Raw genomic sequence first — 21,478 nt, forward strand, 5'->3', positions numbered from 1 at the left:
CCAAACCCCACACAATGTTTCACACCAAGTGAGCTCACACATAGGTGAGAAGACGCATACATACACGCCAAATGACCAAACTTAAATACACCTATACAGCAACACACAGGGGGGCTGACTCCGATGTCTAAAGCTCAAACAGACAATAAAAACAAACACATGTTAATGCTAAAATCAGCATAGTGTGGAAGACATAATCCTGTGCCATCGCAAAATGTGCTGATTCTTTCAGCCAAATGATTGGGATCTGAGCTCAGCTAATTATGATAAATCCCCAGGATGAATAGTAATAATAATGGATTGCCATCTGCAGATATTTTGGCAGGAGAGAATGGCAAGAACCTACCAGAGATACGATTTGAACATTTCTCATTTACATTAACCTCCTGTCATCCTTCTCACATTCACTTGTCTCAGCATGTCTGTGAAATAATACAAGATTATTGAGACAGATGTTTCAGATAAGATGAGAGATAATAACCAGGGGACAGTTCTCTGGGAATGAGCAGCAAAGCTCGACGGAGCAGAGGAGAAGAGAACAAACTGGAGATACGCAATGATTCTCACATTCCTCATTTACATTGAAATGTTGCACCTCCCAAAGCTGTGCTCTGCTCTCTCATTTACATTGCACAGACATTTCGAACTATTACATCTCGTCTCATACGAACCTCCACCCACCCACTTTTACTCACACTGTGATGAGCAAGTTCACGACCCAATCAAATACATACAGTACACACAGCTCCTGCGTCATCATATTTGTGAAACAGTGAACAAGGTTATTGAGACAGATGATTCCACTGGCACCTGTAGACCAAGCAAGACCACTTCACTTTCAATCATGTTACCGCATGAGTTTTCTCTTGTTCACGTAAACCTGCTGTGTATTTTCTATTCATGTCATTATTCCCAAATAAAAGCCTTAATTGTAGACCTGGAAAACACATTTGAAATGATACCTTACTCTCGTAAGCAAATTGGTTGCAGCCCTTTAGCTAAGATATGATTTGATAGTGAGGCTAACAAGCTAGGCTACTTGTTTGGCTTAACATTTCCACAAAGAAAAGGTAAAAAAATATTTAAGGGTACACACTAGTAAGGCCATAAATTGAGTCAAGCATTCCAGGAAACTACTTAACAGTCACCTTCCACTCCATGACTTGGATAGACTTCTAAATTAGCAGCTAAAATATTTGAGTTCTTTTCAAGTGTCATTACAAATCTGGAAAAAACAGACCAGAGAAGACTAACAAAATAGAAGTAATGACTAGGAAAGTTTGAGAGTCAGATTTTTGCCAAAATGCTATGATTACAATGCTCATCTGCATATTGTTTTTTAATAACAATGCATGTTAATGAATATTGTTCTATGCATATCTACATAGTTACCTGTATCTCTAAGACAATAGACAATACTGGGCTACTGGCCTTATGGAATTGTGCCTTCAGTGCAACAACCATTACCAGTAAGAGATGTGAGGGTAATTACTGCGCAACAATCCATATACATTGTAATAGCTGCTTGTGCTTTATGTATGGCTTTTCACTAGTATTCACATGTATTGTACCAACCCTCTATGATTAAGTGATTATTTCAGCTCCGGTATTTCTATGTGTATGTCTGTAACTGTCAATTCTTCATGTATGCATGTGTTAAAGCGCCTGCATCTACTTCAGACTTGTGAACGCATGTGTGTGTGTGTGTGTGCATGGCTGTGTTGTGTTCCTGTAACACGTATGTGCATCCTGTATGTGCGAGGCTGCTGTCATCTTCCTGAGTGGTGTGTGGGAGTGTGAAGAGGAGACCAGATGGGGGTCTCACTTGATGAAGGACCTTCACCTCCCACACATGCACGCACACACACACTCGCACAACAAACACATACGGTCACACGTGCACTCAGAGGTTCTCCTTCTGTTACTACAGATCGCATGGTTGCATGGCAACAAACTCATGGATCATCATGATAAAGTTAGCATTGATCTTCCTTCAATCATCTGGTGGCACAACGAGCTTTGTCGCACAGCCTTTGTTCACAATACACAGCATGTCAGCCTTTGAAGTATAGTCAACCAGCAGTGAACGACACATATTGCCATTGTTCTACAACACAACATGCATTATTATGGTCTCGATTAATCTCTCCCATTAAAGGCTACAACTAGTATTATAATTATTAAGAAATTCAGTAAGAAAAACACAGCCGGCAATCAATTTATCCTCCTAACAAGTACTATGTGTAGCTGTTGCACTGTAGAACGGATAGAAAATACATAAAAGAACCATAAAATTACAATTCGATAACAAATTCCTCTATTATGTGAATGCTGCAAATGTAGTTTATTCTTCTCGGCTCATCAAACCAGCAAAGCAATCTCCCTGAGCATGTACAGTCTGCCTGAAGTCTGCCCAAAATGGAGCTACTCTCCATAGATTTAAAATGTACTCATGGAATTATTTCAGCATCAACTACATAGTCCATGTTCATTTTAATGAAGCAATATGTCAACAGAATTACTTTTATTGGTCTTTCCAATACTATAACTTTGGACTTCTATGGTGCGGAAGCAAAAGCTGTTGTTTTTAGTTTCTTCAGGAGTTTTCTTGGTGATAATTTAAAAAGAACAAAGGCAAAATGATTCGGTAAACACTAACACTAATTCTCTATCCACACACTCATCTATCCATCCTCATACATACAGCATATCCACGGTTGACTTACGACAGTTCGCTTCATCGGACTTATCCTTGCAGTCTGCGTCTCCATCACATTTCCAGTTCATATGGACGCACTCGCCGCTCCCGCACTGGAACTCTCCCACCGGGCAGCGAGGTTTCTGGGGCTCCGTCCTCCTGCTGCAGCGCTCCATGGACTCGTCTGACTTATCTTTACAGTCCGGGTCACCGTCGCAGCTCCACAGCGCTGGGATACACTCAGAGTCATTGCAGCGGAACTCGTGCTGGCCGCAGGTGGGAGCCGAGCACTTCTCCTCGTCACTGGAGTCCCCACAGTCGTCGTCGCCGTCGCAGACGAAGATTGGTGCCACGCACTTCCCGTTACGACACTGGAAATCCTTGGACGGACAGGCTTTGGCATCTACAAGTGGATGAAAAACAGAGGATGTTAACATTTTAAGAGACAATGTTTCTTTCATTTTAATTATTTATTATCATTAATTATTATCATTATAGAAGATGTTCTGCAAATAGAGTGAATTCAGCAAAATAAAATCAGCTGTTAAATGATGCGTACATCCGCTTGAGCTTCTTTTGAAGAAGAAGAAGAAGTACTTTATTGATCCCTATGGGGAAACTGATCCTCTGCATTTGACCCACCCTATACACACACACATTAGGAGCAGTGGGGAGCCGCAGTATGTGTGTTTGATGGTGGAAGGAAACCAACGCAAACATGAGGAGAACATGCAAACTCCACACACACACACACACACACACACACACGGAAAGGACCTGGGACGGCCGTGGATCCACCCAAGGACCTTCATTCTGTGAGGCATCAGTGCTAACCACTGAGCCACTGTACTGTCCCTATCTGCTTATTGGAAGCAGATAGTAGTGCACGTGGGAGTGGATGAGAGAAAATGTGAGTTAGAGGACAGATATAGTTAACTTATTGCTGCATATATTCAAACTCCATGGGGGAGTAGGAATATATGCAGCAATACAGTAAGTCTTTCTCTTCATCTCTGGAGATGGAAAGAAAGATAGCTGTGGTGTTAAAATTTAAGTTAATGAGCAGAGGGCAATTGCTCTTGGGCTTTTGGTGTCTGGGGAGAGTAAAAGAAAAAAAGTCTCTTAAAACTCTTCAAAACTTTTTTTAAAGCATACAGTACATTCCTTGGAAGTCTGACAGAGTAAAGTGTAGCAGGTGGAGGAGCAAAGAGAAGATATACAGTAACGGTTAAACTAACAAGGGATTAAGAGCTAGAAACCCCCCCCCCCTCCCAAAAAATGGTACACTTGCCTCATGGGAAAAGCATGTATTATGAATTATTCAAGAAAAATAAACATTGTCTCAGAATGCAGCTACAAAATCTCAACCTTTAAGCAATTCATGCAACAGTTATTAACACGGAAGCACACTGGATAAACATGACACAGTACCATATTCGGCGCAAGGTCGAGAGCATATGTGCAGCAGAAGTCCAGTATGTAGAAACAGGTGTGTAATGAGCAGAGTGGGGGTACAGCTGCAGGTGTCTGCCGCAGTGCAGAACCCCCCCCTCCAGGAATGCTTGAGTTTATGTGTGTACAGTACTCATGTGTATGATTGTCTGTGCATGTGTTGATTTCTCCAACAGCGTCTCAAGACCTTTCAAATCTGGGAAATGATTGCAAAAGTATGATGTATAATATTTCAGCCTCCTGTTAGTAAGAGTGTATGTTTGTACTGTGTTTATGCATGCTGTGTTGGTTATTACTGCAACTGAGTCTTTCCTCATTGCCATATCCCAGCAGTGACTTTATCTAATCCCAGCCAGGCTGGACAAATTAATTTGAATCATGTATTCAGCTAAAAAAAAACAAAAAAAAAAAACACTTGTCCTTTGATGTAACTGTCCTCTCTGGGCGACCGACATAACCGCTTAGCTCTCTCTCTCTTTTACCTACCCACACAGTGCGCCAAAGGGACTCATTATGATAATAGGCTATTGGATTCCCTGCTAGCTATTACTGCTAGCATGCTAATCATCCCCACTCAGATCTAAGTAATTTAATTAACACAAGCACATAAACAACATCAGCAGCATCCCAGCCAATGCTCAGGTGGTTTGGGGGTCACGTAAGGTGTTTGTGTAAACAAACACTTGGGTAAAGTTATACTCAAGTTATATTATTTTAAAAAAAGTTTCTGTACAATTGGCATCAGGGTTTTTTCTTATGAATATCATAAACATATTTTCCTTCACCCCAGAGGGTGATAATGTCGTGTTAATGTCAGACTAAACATCTTTATTTTTTATGCTTTTCAGAGTTTTTCATTAAAGAGAGAGCTTGGTCAGCCAGGTGAGTTAGCTATACACAGGTTTGGAAAGAAGCTTGTTAGTGTGGTTCCCATCGGGATGCCAAACTAAAACAGAGATAGTTTGCTCTCAGTAGCTTTATCTCCACTAAAGGAACAGTCTGGTAGCAAGCAGTACCTTAATTTGTGTCTCAGGGATAAAAACAACTTCGAATTTGAAATTCAGAGGAATGCGAACTGTAAGTAATAAACACATTCTTCCACAACATTCACCAAGAGTAAAAAACAGATTAGGATGACATCTTTTCCCTCCCACCTCTGGATTTTTTCAAATGTTTCATAGCTGTATATAGTTAGCTGACTGAAATGGAAAAATGGAGCAGAGATAAACAACTATGGGTGTAAGAGACTACATTTTCCACAATAGTTATACTTAGATGTATAGTAGTTGTAATGTTTTGGCATATTAACTTCCTTTTCTGAATAATTGTTTATGTTTTTTATTAATATCAAATATGGTCAGTTCTGCCGGGTCATCCAGGGTCATTCATGATTTAAAATTACAACCCTCTCTTTTATTTATACATTTCTTATATATATATATATATGTATGTATATATAACACACTGGGATTTATTATTTTCCAAGGTAAACTTCCTAAATCCACACAGCTGTGTGGTACTTCATTTCCTTGAGCTTATCACCTGGCTGCGTCAAAGCTGACACACGCCAAGAAGACTGGTCGATGAGACAGTGACAACATTTCTCTCTGTTAACACAGACCAACACCAATCTTTCCAAACAGAAAGTGGGGAGATCGGAGAGGAGACAGCTGCTCAGAGGAACACATGGGGTGGTAGATCCATTGACAGATGTGAGAGTAGAAAGAGCCTTTCCCTCCAAAAGGGGTATATTCCCGTGAACAGCAGGCAGGCAGATTTAAAAGCATATAAGGGCAGTGAGTATAGATGGTCAGATGTGAGGGGAAGCTGATTAGATATGGTGGGATTACAGTGAACAGACTTAGTTACAGTAATCCATATATTACAATGACATTCAAATTAAAACTTTTACAGAATCTTCTTAAAGTTACTTATGTTGGATGTCTCGGAAATCCTAATAAATTCAACCAATGAAAAATGCTACCCTCTAAAGGATTTAGGAGAGGAAGATAAAAAAAAAATAAAGTAAGAGTCGAAAGAAATCAGACTGGATTACAGAGTTGGACCCTTGACTGTTAATTAAACACATCCATCCAATGGATTATTCTACCAATTACAATGTTAAATAGGTAATCAGTAATCTGTTACTGATTACATCTTGACAGTAACCTTCCCCACCTGTACGTGACCGTGTTTAACTCGGGGTCAAAGCTTTCTATCCATCCATCCCCAGACCCACCACTGGACAGCTAATAGATGGAGCAGGGAGATAGGGCACAGCTCATTGACCTTGATCTGAAGGACAATTGAATTCTCTTCCAGCATGCACTAGTCTATAGCGAGCAGCTCTGCGCACACACACACACACACATACACACACACACAAACAAACAGAAAAATATACTGTATGTAATCTCTACCAAAACACGCTTAAATAGAGGCAAACACATACAGGTGGATGTAAAAACACAATCTATTTGTACTCAGATATGCATCCAAACACATGTAGGGCAGAGACACACATGCACCACACACACTTCACTTCAACCTTTTTCTATGAGTCACTGGGTTTAATGTTTCTGGAGCGTGGAATCCAATCAGACTCTGGTATAACATGTCAGCCACTGAGCCGTGGTGTGGGACCATGTACACATGTGCACAAGCATACACGAACTCACCCACACCAACACACACACACATGCTTGTCTACAAACCTTAGTTGACCAGGTGTTCTCTCGGTAAAGCAAGCTAAAGATCACAGATCAACAACCAGAAATGAAAATGAAACACTTACTTCACAGCACTGCGTAAAACGCTGCATTTAACCTAGAACAGAAACACGCTCGCTCTCTAAAATCTGCTGAAAACAGACCGCAACACCTGAAGGCATTTTAGTGGAGAGTAGGCTTAATGGGCCATACAGTAGACAAGCAACATGTTCATTTACTCTATGGAATATCAATATGCATGCCTTATCTTTCGCACGACAGCATCAATAAAAAAGCAAATCCGTGATGAGTCAAGCATGCCTTGTACTGTCAGATACACAAGGGCAATTCCAAACAAATCATCATCTATATTCATGAGGATTGATGGGAAGAAAAAAAAAAAAAAACAGGAGGAAAAATATTCTGTTCAATGATTCAATATTTATTAAAAATCCAACTCAAACCACATCCTACACTTCAGAGCATGTTTTCATCAGGGCCGTGCAGAATGCCTCAAAAATTTATTTTCACATGGAGCTGAGCCAGGCTTCAGACTGAGGAGTTTCCAATAGTGTTCTTGGTTTGAGAATAACTAGAAACCGGTGTTGTCGCATGACCTGTCACTTTGCCCACTCCAATCTCCAATGAAAACCTAACCCTATAAAGCAGGATCCCCCTAACAAAAACAAAGGCAAAATGTCATGTACTCAGAAAAAACCCCACTATATTCTACCTGTAGAAACAAAATGCCACATTAGGCAAGACTTTCAAGAAACATGTTCCTGTATTATCGAATAAATAGAGGGACTGAAGCAGAGGAGTGCAGGTGATGGTCTGCATTTTTACCCTATTTGTGCAAATTATCATTCCTTGTTAGTTTGGTCAGTAGAAGAAAATCCTACTCAGGCACAGCGACAACTGACAAATTGAAAAAAAATGGTGCAATGCAACATTGTTTCCTAAACAGCAAAGCAGGCAAGCTCTGTCCAGGGGTGCTTTCCATTCTGTTAATTTATGCTTCCCCCCCGTCCTCACTCCTCCGTCCTCCAGCTGTGAACTGGAAACCGATCTAACACCACCATCATCAAGAATGTTCCAACCCCTTAAATGCACCTCAGAGGAGACGAGGAATGAGCAGAGAGGAAGCTTCCCGAGGAGCTTAGAGTGAAGCAACATGGGTGTATCCCTATGCATAAGTTTTTTGTTTATTTTTTTCTTCATCTTTGCTGTTTGAAGTACATCTTGGCTCATTCAGGGACTATATACAGCTGCACAGTTAAAGTGTTTCCTAATTCATCATCCTGAGCCAGACTTTCACTGACTGAATACGCAATATTTTATTTCAACATTTACAGCTGTTTTATTGCTCCATTATGTTCTTTCAGGAATTAACAGGTAAATAGTCTATAAATAGTCTATCTGTTATTTCTTCATTTTTCCATATTCTGTGACAGCCAGGTGCAGCTACGGATCAGGCACCAGTTCAGCGTAGGTGACTTCTACATATTTGACAGTTGAGATGCTTCATGCATCATGAGTAGTTGCCTTCCCCTTAAAATGACGCTGTCTCTTCCTCGAATCTCTCTCTCCATCCTCACTGGGAGGAGCTAAGGAGCAAGGAAGCGAGGGAGGGAAGCAAGGAGCAACGTTAGCCAAATGGAACTGGTCTCACTAACAATAGCTGACCCACTTCACCATCTCTATCCTCACTGGAGACTCAGTGGAAGTACGGTATTTTAGGTAAAAGTAGTTTACAATTACTTGATATCACCTTTTTAGTATTTGGATCCACCAGAGAACAAAATCACAGGGTGCAGATTTCAAATTGCAGTGCTGTAACGGTTATGCACATATATGGCTGAAAAAATTCTAAAATTTCACATCCTTTCCTTGCACTCCACAGCTCCATGGTGCTCAGACACATCTGTATGCACTGAGTCAATGTTTTTAGGACGGTTAGCTAATGTAGCATTTACTATGTATCAGGCACCATTACCCTTGATATCATTAAAACAGGAAACCGCCAGAGGAAGAAGAGTACCAGAGGCATATGCATCCCTGCATCTGTATCAAGATGGTTGTGTGTGTTGCACATGTCTAGAAATGTTAACCTGTGACTTATTCTGGGTCTTAAAACTGAAGAGCTGTGTGGGAGAAAGAATAGAAGGACAACAGGGATGTGAGGAAGTTTTAGATCATGCTTTTGATGAAACACATTCTGCAGGAGCACCGGAAAGGCCTTAAGTGTGTGTGTGTGTGTGTGTGCGCGCGTGTGCGTGCGCGTGTGTGAAGAGTGACAGACATAGACAGCTTGACATGCAGTCCCTCTCCGGGGTTCTCACAAAGTGTTTATCGGTGCTTTGGCTACATTAAACCTTTGAAGCACCAGTGCGGGAAGATAGCAGCATGCACACACACACACACACACACATGCACACACACATACATACACACTTGTGACTACCAGACAGGCAGGCCCTGAGCCCTCAGCTCTTCAACTTGCTGTAACATAAAAGTGATCCTCTTTTCCTAATGGAATAGGCAGATAGACAGTGAGGAGAGATGAATTTCAGAATAGATTTATCACTGGCTGACAAACAGAAGGCAGCTTCAGAAGAAATTCAGTTTCCAACAGCTTGGCCAAATGGGGTTTACCAGGCACAGAGCCGACAGTACATGCTCGTAGCATTGGTGGGAAAGTGCCACTTTGCATGTCAGTCATCTCTTATGTTTGACAGATATTTAAAAGAAAGTAATATGTAAACAAAATACAAGATAGTAAAGACAGAGCACTTGTGTTTTAAACTTACACTGCACATTTACTATAGCAGCACCTGTAATACTAGCACACTTATATCACTCAAATAACAGCATGAAGGATTTTCTTCGGTGAAATCTTCTAACTCCTCTTAATGGAACAAATCCAGGTACTCAGGGATTCAAACTGATGCCTGCTGATGCAGCGAGCAGCTCATTCTCTCTGTTTGTCTCTCAAATGTTGCAATTAGTTTGAGCTTGACTTGGTTTACAATAATTTTCTCTCTACCCGGCACTGCAGAAAATGCTCGCCGGAGTAAAAGAAAAAAAGATTGCAGGAGTAAATATAACTGCATAGATTAAAGATGAGCTAGAATTTAGATGCTGAGCTCCTTGAGTTCATCAAATATATTGGAGTTAACGACGGACATGGACACAAAATGTAATCAAATGCCTGCACAAGGGTTTACATTTTAGAATATTAATTTATTAAACAGGGAAACCTGATGTAATTCAAAACATCTATATCAGATCTTAATAAAACCGAATAAATAACCAACTGCTCAGCATAAGAAACATATGGAAAATGGAGTATCCCACCTTTTCAAAGTGAACTCCCATCTCCGTTAAATTTTCTAAATAGTCTTTGTATTTGCCAGTGCTGGTTAAGCTGTCTTTGCAGTGTAAAAACATGTCAAACTGAGTGTGAAAAGCCACTGAAAGTAAGACCTCGATGTAGTGTGGCAGCGCAGCCTGGGGAATCCGAGTGAAATGGCAGCGTAGATGAAGAGAAAAATGGCAGAAAATTCACTGAGAGACTGAAACTCTGTGTGTAACGTGATTGGTATACACCAGGGGAAGGCTTTCTCTTAACCACCTCCATAATGAGTAGGGACTATGGGGATTGCACACACACGTACACTGAACGCACAAAGGCATGTACGTAAACACACACACACACACAGCCCAACAGGGACGATATACTGAATAGCACAGGATATTTCAATAGCTCAGTCACTATGCCATCTGACAGCAACTTAGACTTGAGTATGAACTGCCTCACAAGTAATCACGGTGGAATGAGAGTCTATACGTGTGTGTGTGATGAATGTCCTTCTTTGTCTCTGTATACGTGTGGGCTTGTGTATTGACTTAACGTGCATTGTGGATGCCATTAGTCAAAACATTTCATATTTCATGAGATTTCAGCCATTAAATGTAAAACGTGACATGGCCATCACTCCATCCTTGTGGCTCTGTCTCTTAAATCTTATCAGTGCCCCTCCCCCCCTTCACCCACTCCCACGCGCGCACACACACACACACACACACACACACACACACACATACACACACACGTCTGGAAAATAATTGGATCTCCTCCGATAATTGTCAAGTAGTAAATCTATGAATACATTAAAAATAGGTCACTGTGATTTTGTGTGATGATTAAATCTCCACAACAAATATGTAATCCTGTATTTTACCGAGCCTGGTGCATGATAATGACATAATTATCATTTTCTACAGCGACAGAGTTGTGGTTTTTCATGTGTGATCTCTCTCCACACAGCTAAAACCATGTTTCTTTCTCCACATTCCAATGCATCTTATAACTATTTAGCAGGCTGGATCTTTACTAGAGAGCCATATAGTCCCACCCTACTGCCAGGCTAGCCTTGCACAAATTTTGATAGTGTCTCTTATTGGTCTGTCTGGAAAAAAAAAGGTTAAGATAATTTCTAAGCTTAAATATTTTGACAAGCTGATTCATGTGGATCATATAACAACATTATATTTTATTCATTCAATAACTTCAGCTCCAGTGACTCTTAAAGTGTGTTCATGATGTGAACACACTGAAAATGGTGAGGATGAATTGAGACCAAGACCATGTTTGTGCAAGTTGAAAATGTTTCAACTTGATTGAAAATCCACAAAAAAAATGTGCATATATCCCAAAGACTGTGAGACTTTACTTCATGAATGTACAGAGACAAGAGGAGAAAGGAGGGGGTCTGGATAAAAATAGCATTTGAAAAAAGAAATCAGTCAGAGTACACATGTACTGTAGCTGTAGCTATCTATAGCTAACATCTGTCGATTCATCTGCTACTAGCTAGTTACCTGACAGGAAAGGCGGTGTGTACTTTATTTATTTATTCCCCTCAAGGAGGCTAATAAAAGATAATTCTGTGTAAAAATGTTGTTTAATGAAGGCTACATGAAGCAAAACCTGAACATACTGTATGCATGCTATCATAAACTTAATAAGTGCATGTTTCTCATCTTTTCATCATCTCTGCAAAATGACATTATGGACTAAAGTCTACTAGAATGCATGCTTGTGTGGAAATGAATGAGTCTTAGGTCTATAGGTTACTCGCTAGGAAAGCAGAAAAGTCAAAAGGTCTTCCTCACTTTTATGTTCCGTCGCATCCCCTAAGGTTGAAGCAAACTGTTTTCACCTTGGTCAAGTCTATAGGACGAGCAGGCTGTCGTCTCCATGTGATCCTGACTGTGTGTGTGTGTGCAGGGAGAAGGGCGAGGTTGGGGGTGAGAGAGGAATGAGTAATGTTTTTAAAGGTATCGCTGGGGAGAAATGGTCTGCTTGAGTCTAAAGCAAGTGCAACCGCCTCTGGGTGCGCAGCGAGCCTGTTTGTGAGCCGGCACTCCATTACATTACACCTACGCACACAGTGAGAGCAGTCAAAGGATTATAAATGAAGGAGAACATAATGGGAAGAAACTCTGAGACAAGAGGCTACAACTCTCTGTCTATGCAGTTCTCTCTTCTAGTGGAAATGTCGGTGAAGCAAGATAAAAGAGGAGAAACATGCCACCGCGAGCACACATTCTGTACAACTATACACCATTTTAACACATGGTTATCTTCGCACGGTTATATTTTTTTAAGCGACTCTTCTTCATCCTCTTTAAATCTGTTATCAAATAATGGAATAAAGGTTGCATTTACTTTACAGCAAGCTGGACTAGAAGAAGAAGTTATACTTTATAATTCATAGATGCCCAGGAGTGATGGTGATGTGCAGGTTTACATGTTAATGTGTCTGCATAGTTTGCACAGTTTGCATCTCGCTTGTGTTCAGTTACAATGTTTGCTGGTAGTTTACAGACAGACTTGTATCTTCTTGAACAAAAAACACTTACAACGTGCCACTTTATTCACTCCCCTCCTTCTATATCCTATCAGGATGACATACACATACAGTAGAGCACACACACACACACACACACACTCAACGTCTCCCTCTCCTCCGCCCCTCTCTGCCCTGCAATAAAACACCAACTAACATATCCCCGGTGGGCATCGATCCAGCAGCAGCATGCTGTAATGTAACATAGCAGCACAGGCTAATGTGAAAAGAGCAACAGGTCCTCAGGGCCCGCAGGAGTGTCTCTGACTCCCGTCTTTCTCTCTGTCTGGTTGTCTCCCTGTTTCCGTTTACCTCACTTTATCCCCGGTCTACTGATTGCGGTAAGAGTCTGTGGAGCAGGCACTAGAACTGCAAAAGGGAGTAAAGTCAAGCAAAGTCAGAAAGAGAGAGTCACCTGAAAAGATCTCTTTACTAATGCAGTGGACATACACAACAGCCTGCACAGGAGACTAGTCCATTTCCAGTTTACCTTTAAACCAGAGAGCATAAAAATCTACAACCAGAAAGGATTCAGGCCAAGAATCAAACCTTTTTATTAGATTTACTACAATAATCTGCCAGTCTGTGGTGAGAAATTTAGGTGGGGTGACTGGAACTTTTTTATTTTAGTTGTTTATGCACCATCGATGTATCATTAATCAGTATACCTCTGTCACAGGAACATAAATCCACATACAGTAATTTGTTTAGTATTTTAAATGGCAGTATGGATTAATACACATTAAGAGTGTCCTTTGGTTTATTCTGTCTGTAGAGAGGCCAGATCTACTGTATCCCTGTTCAAATGCTTATATATGAAATTTAGACATGAAGTGGAAGTGGGAGCTGTATAGGTGCTAGTTGATGTAATAAGTGTTTCCATTATGGCTTTTACATTAGCATGCTATTTGTAGCTACACTGTCATGATGATTTTCATAGCTCTCTAAGGATCAGAAACAGCCTGCCTGACTGTGATACAGCTAAGCTGCTGCTAACGCTGGGTTAGTACACATAGATGAAAGCACTAAAGTGAGAGAGTGGATGCAATGAGAGGGGACGAAAGACAGAATGAAAGAAATTAGGATAAAAACACAGAGAAAGAGAGCGACCAAAAATGTTTGGTTTTTTTCCTCCCAGGTAGTAATGACACAAACAAGACACATTTAATTAATATTTTGGGGAATTCATTCACTTGCTTGTGGACAAATTTAATTAACTTAATTCCAACTCTGACACACAGAGTTTTTATTCATTCATTCTTAACAAGCGTGTGCGATGCATCGGAAGGTTAAGAGGAAAACCACCTAATCCTACGTGTATCTGTCCTCATTTAAGTGTGCGTGATCTTATTAGGGTTGTAGAAATGTAAACTTCTCCAGCGATCAATCTTGAGCAAGCAGGGTCATTCCGGCGTCCGCTGAATCAGCGTCTCAACAGGCCACACACACACACACACACACACACACAGACACAGGCATGCACACACATTAATTCATTTACACAGTTCACTTTGTTGAATTTTTAAAGTTGATGGGTGAGCAGGTAAAGAGCACTTTTCAAATGTTGAGTTAATAAGAAAAAAAAAAAGCAAAATCAGTATTCGGCAAACAGAAAGGGAAGCCATCCTTCTTGAAAAAAACCCCCTATTTACCCAAACATAAAAAAATATGTTTTACCTACACACACACACATCCTGAAGTATGCAAACATGGCTAGCAGCAGTGCTGTGCCTAAACAAATGCGATTTCGCATTAACATAAATTAAAGACTCATAAACTTTCTTCAGAGCCCTCCTCTGAATGTAATAAAGAACCTCTCTTCCTGGATCCATGTTTTATTCAACGTTTGGATATGCTCAATTAGCAGCCCTAATTAACGTTCGTTGTACTCCAATTGTATAGCTGCCGAGGGAGGGAGGGAGGGAGGGAGGGAAAAGAGAGAGAGGAGGGGAGATCAGAGTTGGAGGGAGATGGTGGCGGGGAGGATGAAACGAAGGATTTACAGCGCGAAGGGGTAAATGCATGAAATTTGGAAAAGGAAGTATGTTTCTAGGGGTTAGATGATGAAACGAAAAGGTGGCAATGTGCGCTTGCAGATGGTGAAATACTGCATACGCATTTTGTACACATTATAGTTTTGAAAATTCTTTAAGAAAACATTCATCAGCATGCCAGCATTTTTCACCCACTCCCTACAAAATCTGTTTTTTAAGTAAATGTTTCTGTTACAGATGACTGTGTCTGCCTATTACTGATAACCCTGGATGGTGGCATGTGTTGAAGAAATGTGGGCAATGCTAGAAAGCTAGTCTAGTGTTCACAGTTTTCCTAATACAACTGCTATCAGATTGATTTGTCACGTATCTGTGTTTGTGACATCAAATATGAATCAATTTGCCAAAAATAATACGTGTAGCAACAGCATGATTAGGTTACGTGCCACTGAAACTGAGCGTTGGTCTGATTTACATGTATGCCTCCTCCGTTTTAATAAAGTGCAAATTGACAGGAGAGAAAGAAGGTAGATTGATATACCTGATCATCTTATTTATAACATATTGTGAAGGATTCATTCTTTGCTTGTTTTTTTCATCGGCAAATATCTGCGTTATTCTTCTCCTTTGTCTGACTGTCAACATTGTGCTTTATCAATGTAGAAATAAACAAGACCATTTTCAAATCATCTTTGTTGCAGTTTACAACTGAGGCAAATCTAATTTACTGTGGTGGAATGGCTTCATTCAAAGCTACGTTCGAAAGAAAAAGCCTTCTCAATTTGGTCAGAGTGAAAATATTTGTGCAAATATTTGAGCGAAGCAAGTGACAAGATTGGCATTCCAAGAATCAGCTTACTTTAAATAACATAATATGAAATAACATACAGTATAGTACTACCTGAGCAGTGTGAGATGTTTTTTTACAGATATTTGATACTGTGTTGCTATTATAAAAAATCAGTTTCTGATCTGTTTTCTTTCAAGAAATGGCCGTGTTTCTGGAATATCTGTTCTTCCTAAAGAAACCTTCATAAGATTTGTTTTGTCTGGTATTCCAGGCTACAGGGGGTAGGCTGTCAGACTACTACACAACAGATACCACACACAAACATATATACACATCATACTAAGAAGAACTGATATAAAAAAAAGCCTAATAACAGAAATATCATTTGAAGTTGTGGTTGCATGGGTACTTGTTAATGTCTTGTACAGCCCAAAGTACGGCTATACACTACTCCGCAAGAGTTGTTATATTTACAAATTTAATAAACTTTGTTGTGACATGTCTGAACTGAAAATGCACTGATGAAAAGGAAAAGAAGATGAAAGATCCATTATGTGTCTCTTGAAGTGGAATTTTATGTGTGAACTCAGATAGCGGAGGCATTTTTCCGAGCGTCGGATGAACTTCTTAATATTCCTCGCTATCGCTTTCATCTTTAAATGATAGATCAAAAGCAGATCTCTACAGGTTATTATAACGGCAGGACTCCCACTACACGCGCACACATACACACTCAAACCACATCGGGCAGGAAATCAATTATCATCAAGACCTCTATGAAATATTTCACAGCTGTATTAACCACTTTATTTTCCAATGCAATAAAGGATAGAGGTTCACACAGGTCAGGCAGATGAAAGGCAATGGAAAGAGCATATAGTCTCTGATTGCCCCCTGTGTCAATACACAGAAATGAAAAGAGAATAAAAAAGTGAGTGTGCCTGTGATGGGCAAGGGAGAAGAGAGGTAAAAAAAAAAAGCACTCTTGTTTTAGACAGTTTATATTGTACATCAGAGAGGCAGAAATGGTATGTGAACAATGCACTTGCAGCTTGGGTTACATGACTAAATCAACAGCGGCTGTTGTTTTCATTAGGTCGTGGCCACAAACTCCCTAATGTGATCTCTCTGTGTACTAGCAGCCTGCTCTCTAACAACTTACAGACAGAATGGAGATGAATGAACGGGTGGAGAGACACAGAGAGCGAGGGCGTAGAGAGTAGAGAGAATATGAAGAAAATAAAGGGGGAGTGAAGATATGTTTCTATCCACCTGTCAAGAAAATTATACCACAGTTTTTGAAATGTGGGAAATTAAAGAGAAACTGTAAGTTTCATGTCTTTGCATCAGCTGAGTTCAAGCAAATACTGTAAATAAGCTTTCTGAATGTCAAAAACATTTACATTAAAATAACTGGAGGCTTTCAAGAGCTGATCATTTTCGGGGAGGCTGTTAACATCCCACAGTTGTAGAGTTGATCATATTAAATGAGTTTCTGGGAAAATACAGTATACTAAAAATTCAGTTTTTAAACTTATTTAAATTCCACTCGTTATCCAAGACAGAAGTTCTTGATTCAAATAAAAATTGTTTCTGGCATGTGTACAACTCAATTTAATCTGTTCCTCTTTTTTCTAAGAATAGTTGTTCATAGACCATAAAAACTCAGGCATCAGAACCCGACATAAAACAGAGACAGACAGAAAGAGACAGAGTAGATGCAAGAGAGAAAATTATGTGAAGAAGGAGACCGAAAATGAAGTAAACCCAATGTTGCAAACCACAAGATGCCTCAATGGAAACAAACAATAATGCAACATGTGTGCAACATGCTTTTAAAGTACTCATGTGACTGCTGTGATGAGCTTCTGATAGTTAACCACTATTCATGGTTTAAAAACAATATATTACATTGAACAGCAACAGCTTAATGTGTTGTGCACATTAAGGTGTTGCTGTCAGATTACCATGCTAACCTCAGGGTGTTCAAAGTAATGAAATGGCACCACTCTAAATTAAAATCAATTAAAGTTTTTGGATATAATTAAATCTTAATTGCCTCTGCAGTTGGTGAAGTTCATTAAAAATGTCAGTTCCTCTTATTTTACACATCTTTGGTTGTGCACATATGGGAAAATATTGAGATTTATACAGTATCCACTATCTTACAATGTGTATGTATACACATACTTGCCGTGTGCACACGTATATTTTCTGCATCACTTTCAGCATAAGAATGTATGACTGTTGCAGTGCCTGAGGGACGATGGCGACATTATGGAAATGGAGCAAGATGCATAAGACACCGACTGTGTACACACACACACACACACACACACACACACACACACACACACACACACACACACACACACACACACACACACACACACACACACACACACACACACACACACACACACACACACACACACACACACCCTTGTATTTATCCTTTCGAGGATTCTCCCCAGCTACATCCATTCCTTCCTAACTCTACAAGAGACTCTTGTAAAAACTGATGACAAGAATAAGTTTGCCTTTACTCCACAAAAATGTAATCACTCTGAAAGTCTGACACCCACATACAGATGTTTAAACAGAAATTCAGAAAAACTCTGGATATATAAATTTAAAAGGTGTTTTTTTTTTTTCTACCTGACAGAACACGTTTTGTAAAGGGCAAATATTATATGCAATCTATATTCTTCCGAAAATTGCCGTGTGTGCATGTGTGTTTGAATGTGTGTTTGTCGCAGGTTTAAAATCAATAACGCTGTAGGCCAGATGTCCACCCTGATGAAAATCAATGCCTCTTTTTACAGCTTTGATACCAGCTGTGAGGACGTAGGCTACAGGAGGTGGTGTGACATGGACACATGAGTGCATCTATAGAGTGTAAAGGAGAGGCAGATGGAGCATATGTGGTTGGTTCACAAAGCTTTATGTATGTGAATTACATTTTTTTTACCAGCATAAGATATCCACTGAAAAACATGACATGCAGTATTATATAAAATTATTGAAGCCAGGAAAGGAATAAGTTAGTACGAGGTACGTTAAATACACCTGCTGATAATGTCTGTGTTTAATAGTATTCCTAATCCCACCCTGTTTGTACACTGTAACTATGTGCCTCCTACTAAAAGTGTGCTGCCACGCTGTCTGCACACCGTGCATGATGCACTTGACTGAGCTTTGTGCTCTGTGTCTTCATTCACAAAAACAGAGCCCTACTGTATATACAAGTCTGTGTTTGCCTTGGTGTGAGTCCATCTATGTAAACATACATAAAGGATATGGAAGTATAAGGCACACCTTGAAAGATAAACTTCTCAAGATCCATATTTCACTTCCCTAAAACACCATTGGCCCAACTCTCCCAGTCTGCAGACTGACCTGTTTTTCCCCATTTCAAGCTCATCAAGCAACAGCCAAGAACAAGGACAAGATTGTGGGGAGGAAAAACAGATCAGTTTGACATCTCTAGACACGTAACACAGAAAACATGTATAAATAAATGAAGAGATGAAACATTTGACTTTTTTGGCAGCTTTGACATAGAGTTAAAAATAATCCTGGCTGCACTTTGGACCAGATCCTCACTGAATCTCAAAACATGCGACGACCCAGGTGACAGACTAGAAAGCGTAGCAAAGCTGACATTCAGTAAAAGCCACATAACCCCAGTTTTGACATTTTTATGTATTCTTTTAGATCTAAACTAAAAATTGATCATCACCCCAGGGTGTGAGAAAAAAAAAAAAGATGCTGCCAAAAAACATTGTGAGATGCAGTTGTTCCTGAAAGAAGAGGTGCCTTAATACCACATTTCTAGGAATGTTATCACATGGGACTTTTAGCTTCTCAAGTTATTTTTCCTAACCCTCTCTCAGCTTCTCACCTCAGACATCATGATTTTCTTTCCACTATTCTTTGTTATTTTTTTTCTCACTGCTCACCTCGGCTGTTCCTGTCTCTTTTTAAGAGTTTTCAGGGTCTTCAGTTGGCAAAAACTTCACAGTAAAGGTATGTCATTCTGTGTTATATGCACTTAAAAAGACTAAACATATTAAAAAACATTTCTAAAACTGAATTTTAGACATTTTAGAAACTGGAGAAGAGATGGCTATTGAAAGGTCTGAAACTACACATATGCTACACATCATAAAAGAAAAGACAAGTCCAGTCATGTTTAGTAAAAAAGATAAAAAAAATCATACTATTTGTATTCTGCACTAATCAAACAAACACCAGCAACCAAGAGCTCTGTGCTGAGAACACTGGATTCACTAATGAGTATTAAACCCACTGCAGAACTATTTTCTTCATTATCTCTGCTGCCTACAGCCAAAACAGATGTGGGAAATTCCATAACAGCAGTTTACAAATGTCAGATTATTTCTGGCTAATAACATTTTTCAGCCTAAGAAACAAAAACAAAACAGCTATCTACTGTTGTGAGTGAGTGATAATTCTAAAGCTTTTTCAGTTTTGCCCTCAGTAATTGACAGGAAGGAAAAGGTGAGTTCAAATGAGGCTCAGAATAGATATCGTACCATCCTTTCTTCCTGTCAGTCTGTAACTCCCCCGCCCTCCATCCCACATTTCCAACAACTGCCACAAACTTACCTGCAGCGCACTGCTCTTCATCTGCCCCATTCTCACAGTCCCTTTCTCCGTCGCATCGCCATGACAACGAGACACATTTGCTGGCAGCCCCTCCGCAATCAAACTTCTCCGGTGGACAGGTCTGTCGGCCTGATGTGAGGGGGAGGAGGTGAAAGACGGCGAGAGGGAGAATGAGCACAGAGAGGAGAGAGACAGCGGGAGGGAGAGGAAAATGAACAATAGATGAGAAAGTTGGGTAAATAGATGGATGACAGGGGGGGAGCGAAGAAGGGAGACAGGGAGAGTAAAATGAGAGAAGAAATAGGGAGGAGGCAAAAGATAGAGAGAGAAGGGACAGCCAGTCAATGAAACAGTTTGATAACTTAGTTATCTTGTTGCTCAAATCGATTCCCCCTCAAAGGCCTGCAATTAAACTAGACACACAGCGACTGAGGAACAAAGAAGCAGGAACACTGTCAGGCACACACAAAGCCAGGAAAATACACACATATACACAAAGTAAGAAAACATGAAACACACAGCCAGGAAAATACACAAAAACCAGGGAAGACATGAAATATAAAAACACTATATTGTGTGTACATGTAGCTCTGTGTACATTGGGACTGCTTATGTTTATTATTGACAGTTACATGTCAAAAATAGTGAAAAAAGCTGGCCAGAGTAAATCAGCACATCTTCATATACAACAAGCTGTAACAAGATAATTATTCGGTTGTGTGAGTGAAAATCAGTGAAAGCACAAGCGACAACACATGCACACTGTGTGTGAGTGAGAAAGTAGTCCCTCTAGGTAAACGCCCATTACAGTAGAGAAGGCCATTGTTCCTACATGTGTAACCCATGGGGTTGGTACAGGTAGGAAAAACACTGCTGTCCAATACATCAAATTTACACTGAGTCCCCACAGCAAATCCCTGTCCCTTCCCTTTTGCAACCCCCCCCCGGCCTCCATCTTCACACACACACACACACACACACACACACACACACACACACACACACACACACACACACACTCTCACATATACACACTCTAACACCATGGGGACTCAAGCCCCAGATTACATTACAGCACTGTGTCAAACTCAACTCCATCAATTATACATATTTGACCACTAGCATGCCTCTTGGCAACACGCCTGAGTGTTTACAGTGTGTGTGTGTGCGTGTGTCTGTGTGTGTGTGTGTGTTGCAGCCACAGATCAATAGTACCTATGAGATTTACCCATTTCAGTCCCATTCTCTATTTTATTAATCTCATATTTCTTCCTTCTCATTTTTATTTT

General features: G+C 40.2%; 1 protein-coding gene across 4 annotated transcripts in view; it reads right to left on the reverse strand.

Annotated features, from left to right (window-relative positions):
- The window catches only part of lrp8 (low density lipoprotein receptor-related protein 8, apolipoprotein e receptor), a 181,778-nt gene that overhangs the window by 52,267 nt on the left and 108,033 nt on the right, over positions 1 to 21,478 (reverse strand). For all 4 annotated transcript variants that reach the window (XM_042416147.1, XM_042416144.1, XM_042416143.1 and 1 more), the window contains exons 4-5: positions 20,190 to 20,318; positions 2,727 to 3,101 (exon numbers count right to left, since the gene is read on the reverse strand). In XM_042416147.1, coding sequence (XP_042272081.1) covers positions 2,727 to 3,101; positions 20,190 to 20,318 — 504 coding nt within the window. The remainder of the gene's footprint in view (positions 1 to 2,726; positions 3,102 to 20,189; positions 20,319 to 21,478) is intronic.

This window comes from Thunnus maccoyii, chromosome 7 (assembly GCF_910596095.1).
Source record: "Thunnus maccoyii chromosome 7, fThuMac1.1, whole genome shotgun sequence".
Classification (NCBI taxonomy): domain Eukaryota; kingdom Metazoa; phylum Chordata; class Actinopteri; order Scombriformes; family Scombridae; genus Thunnus; species Thunnus maccoyii.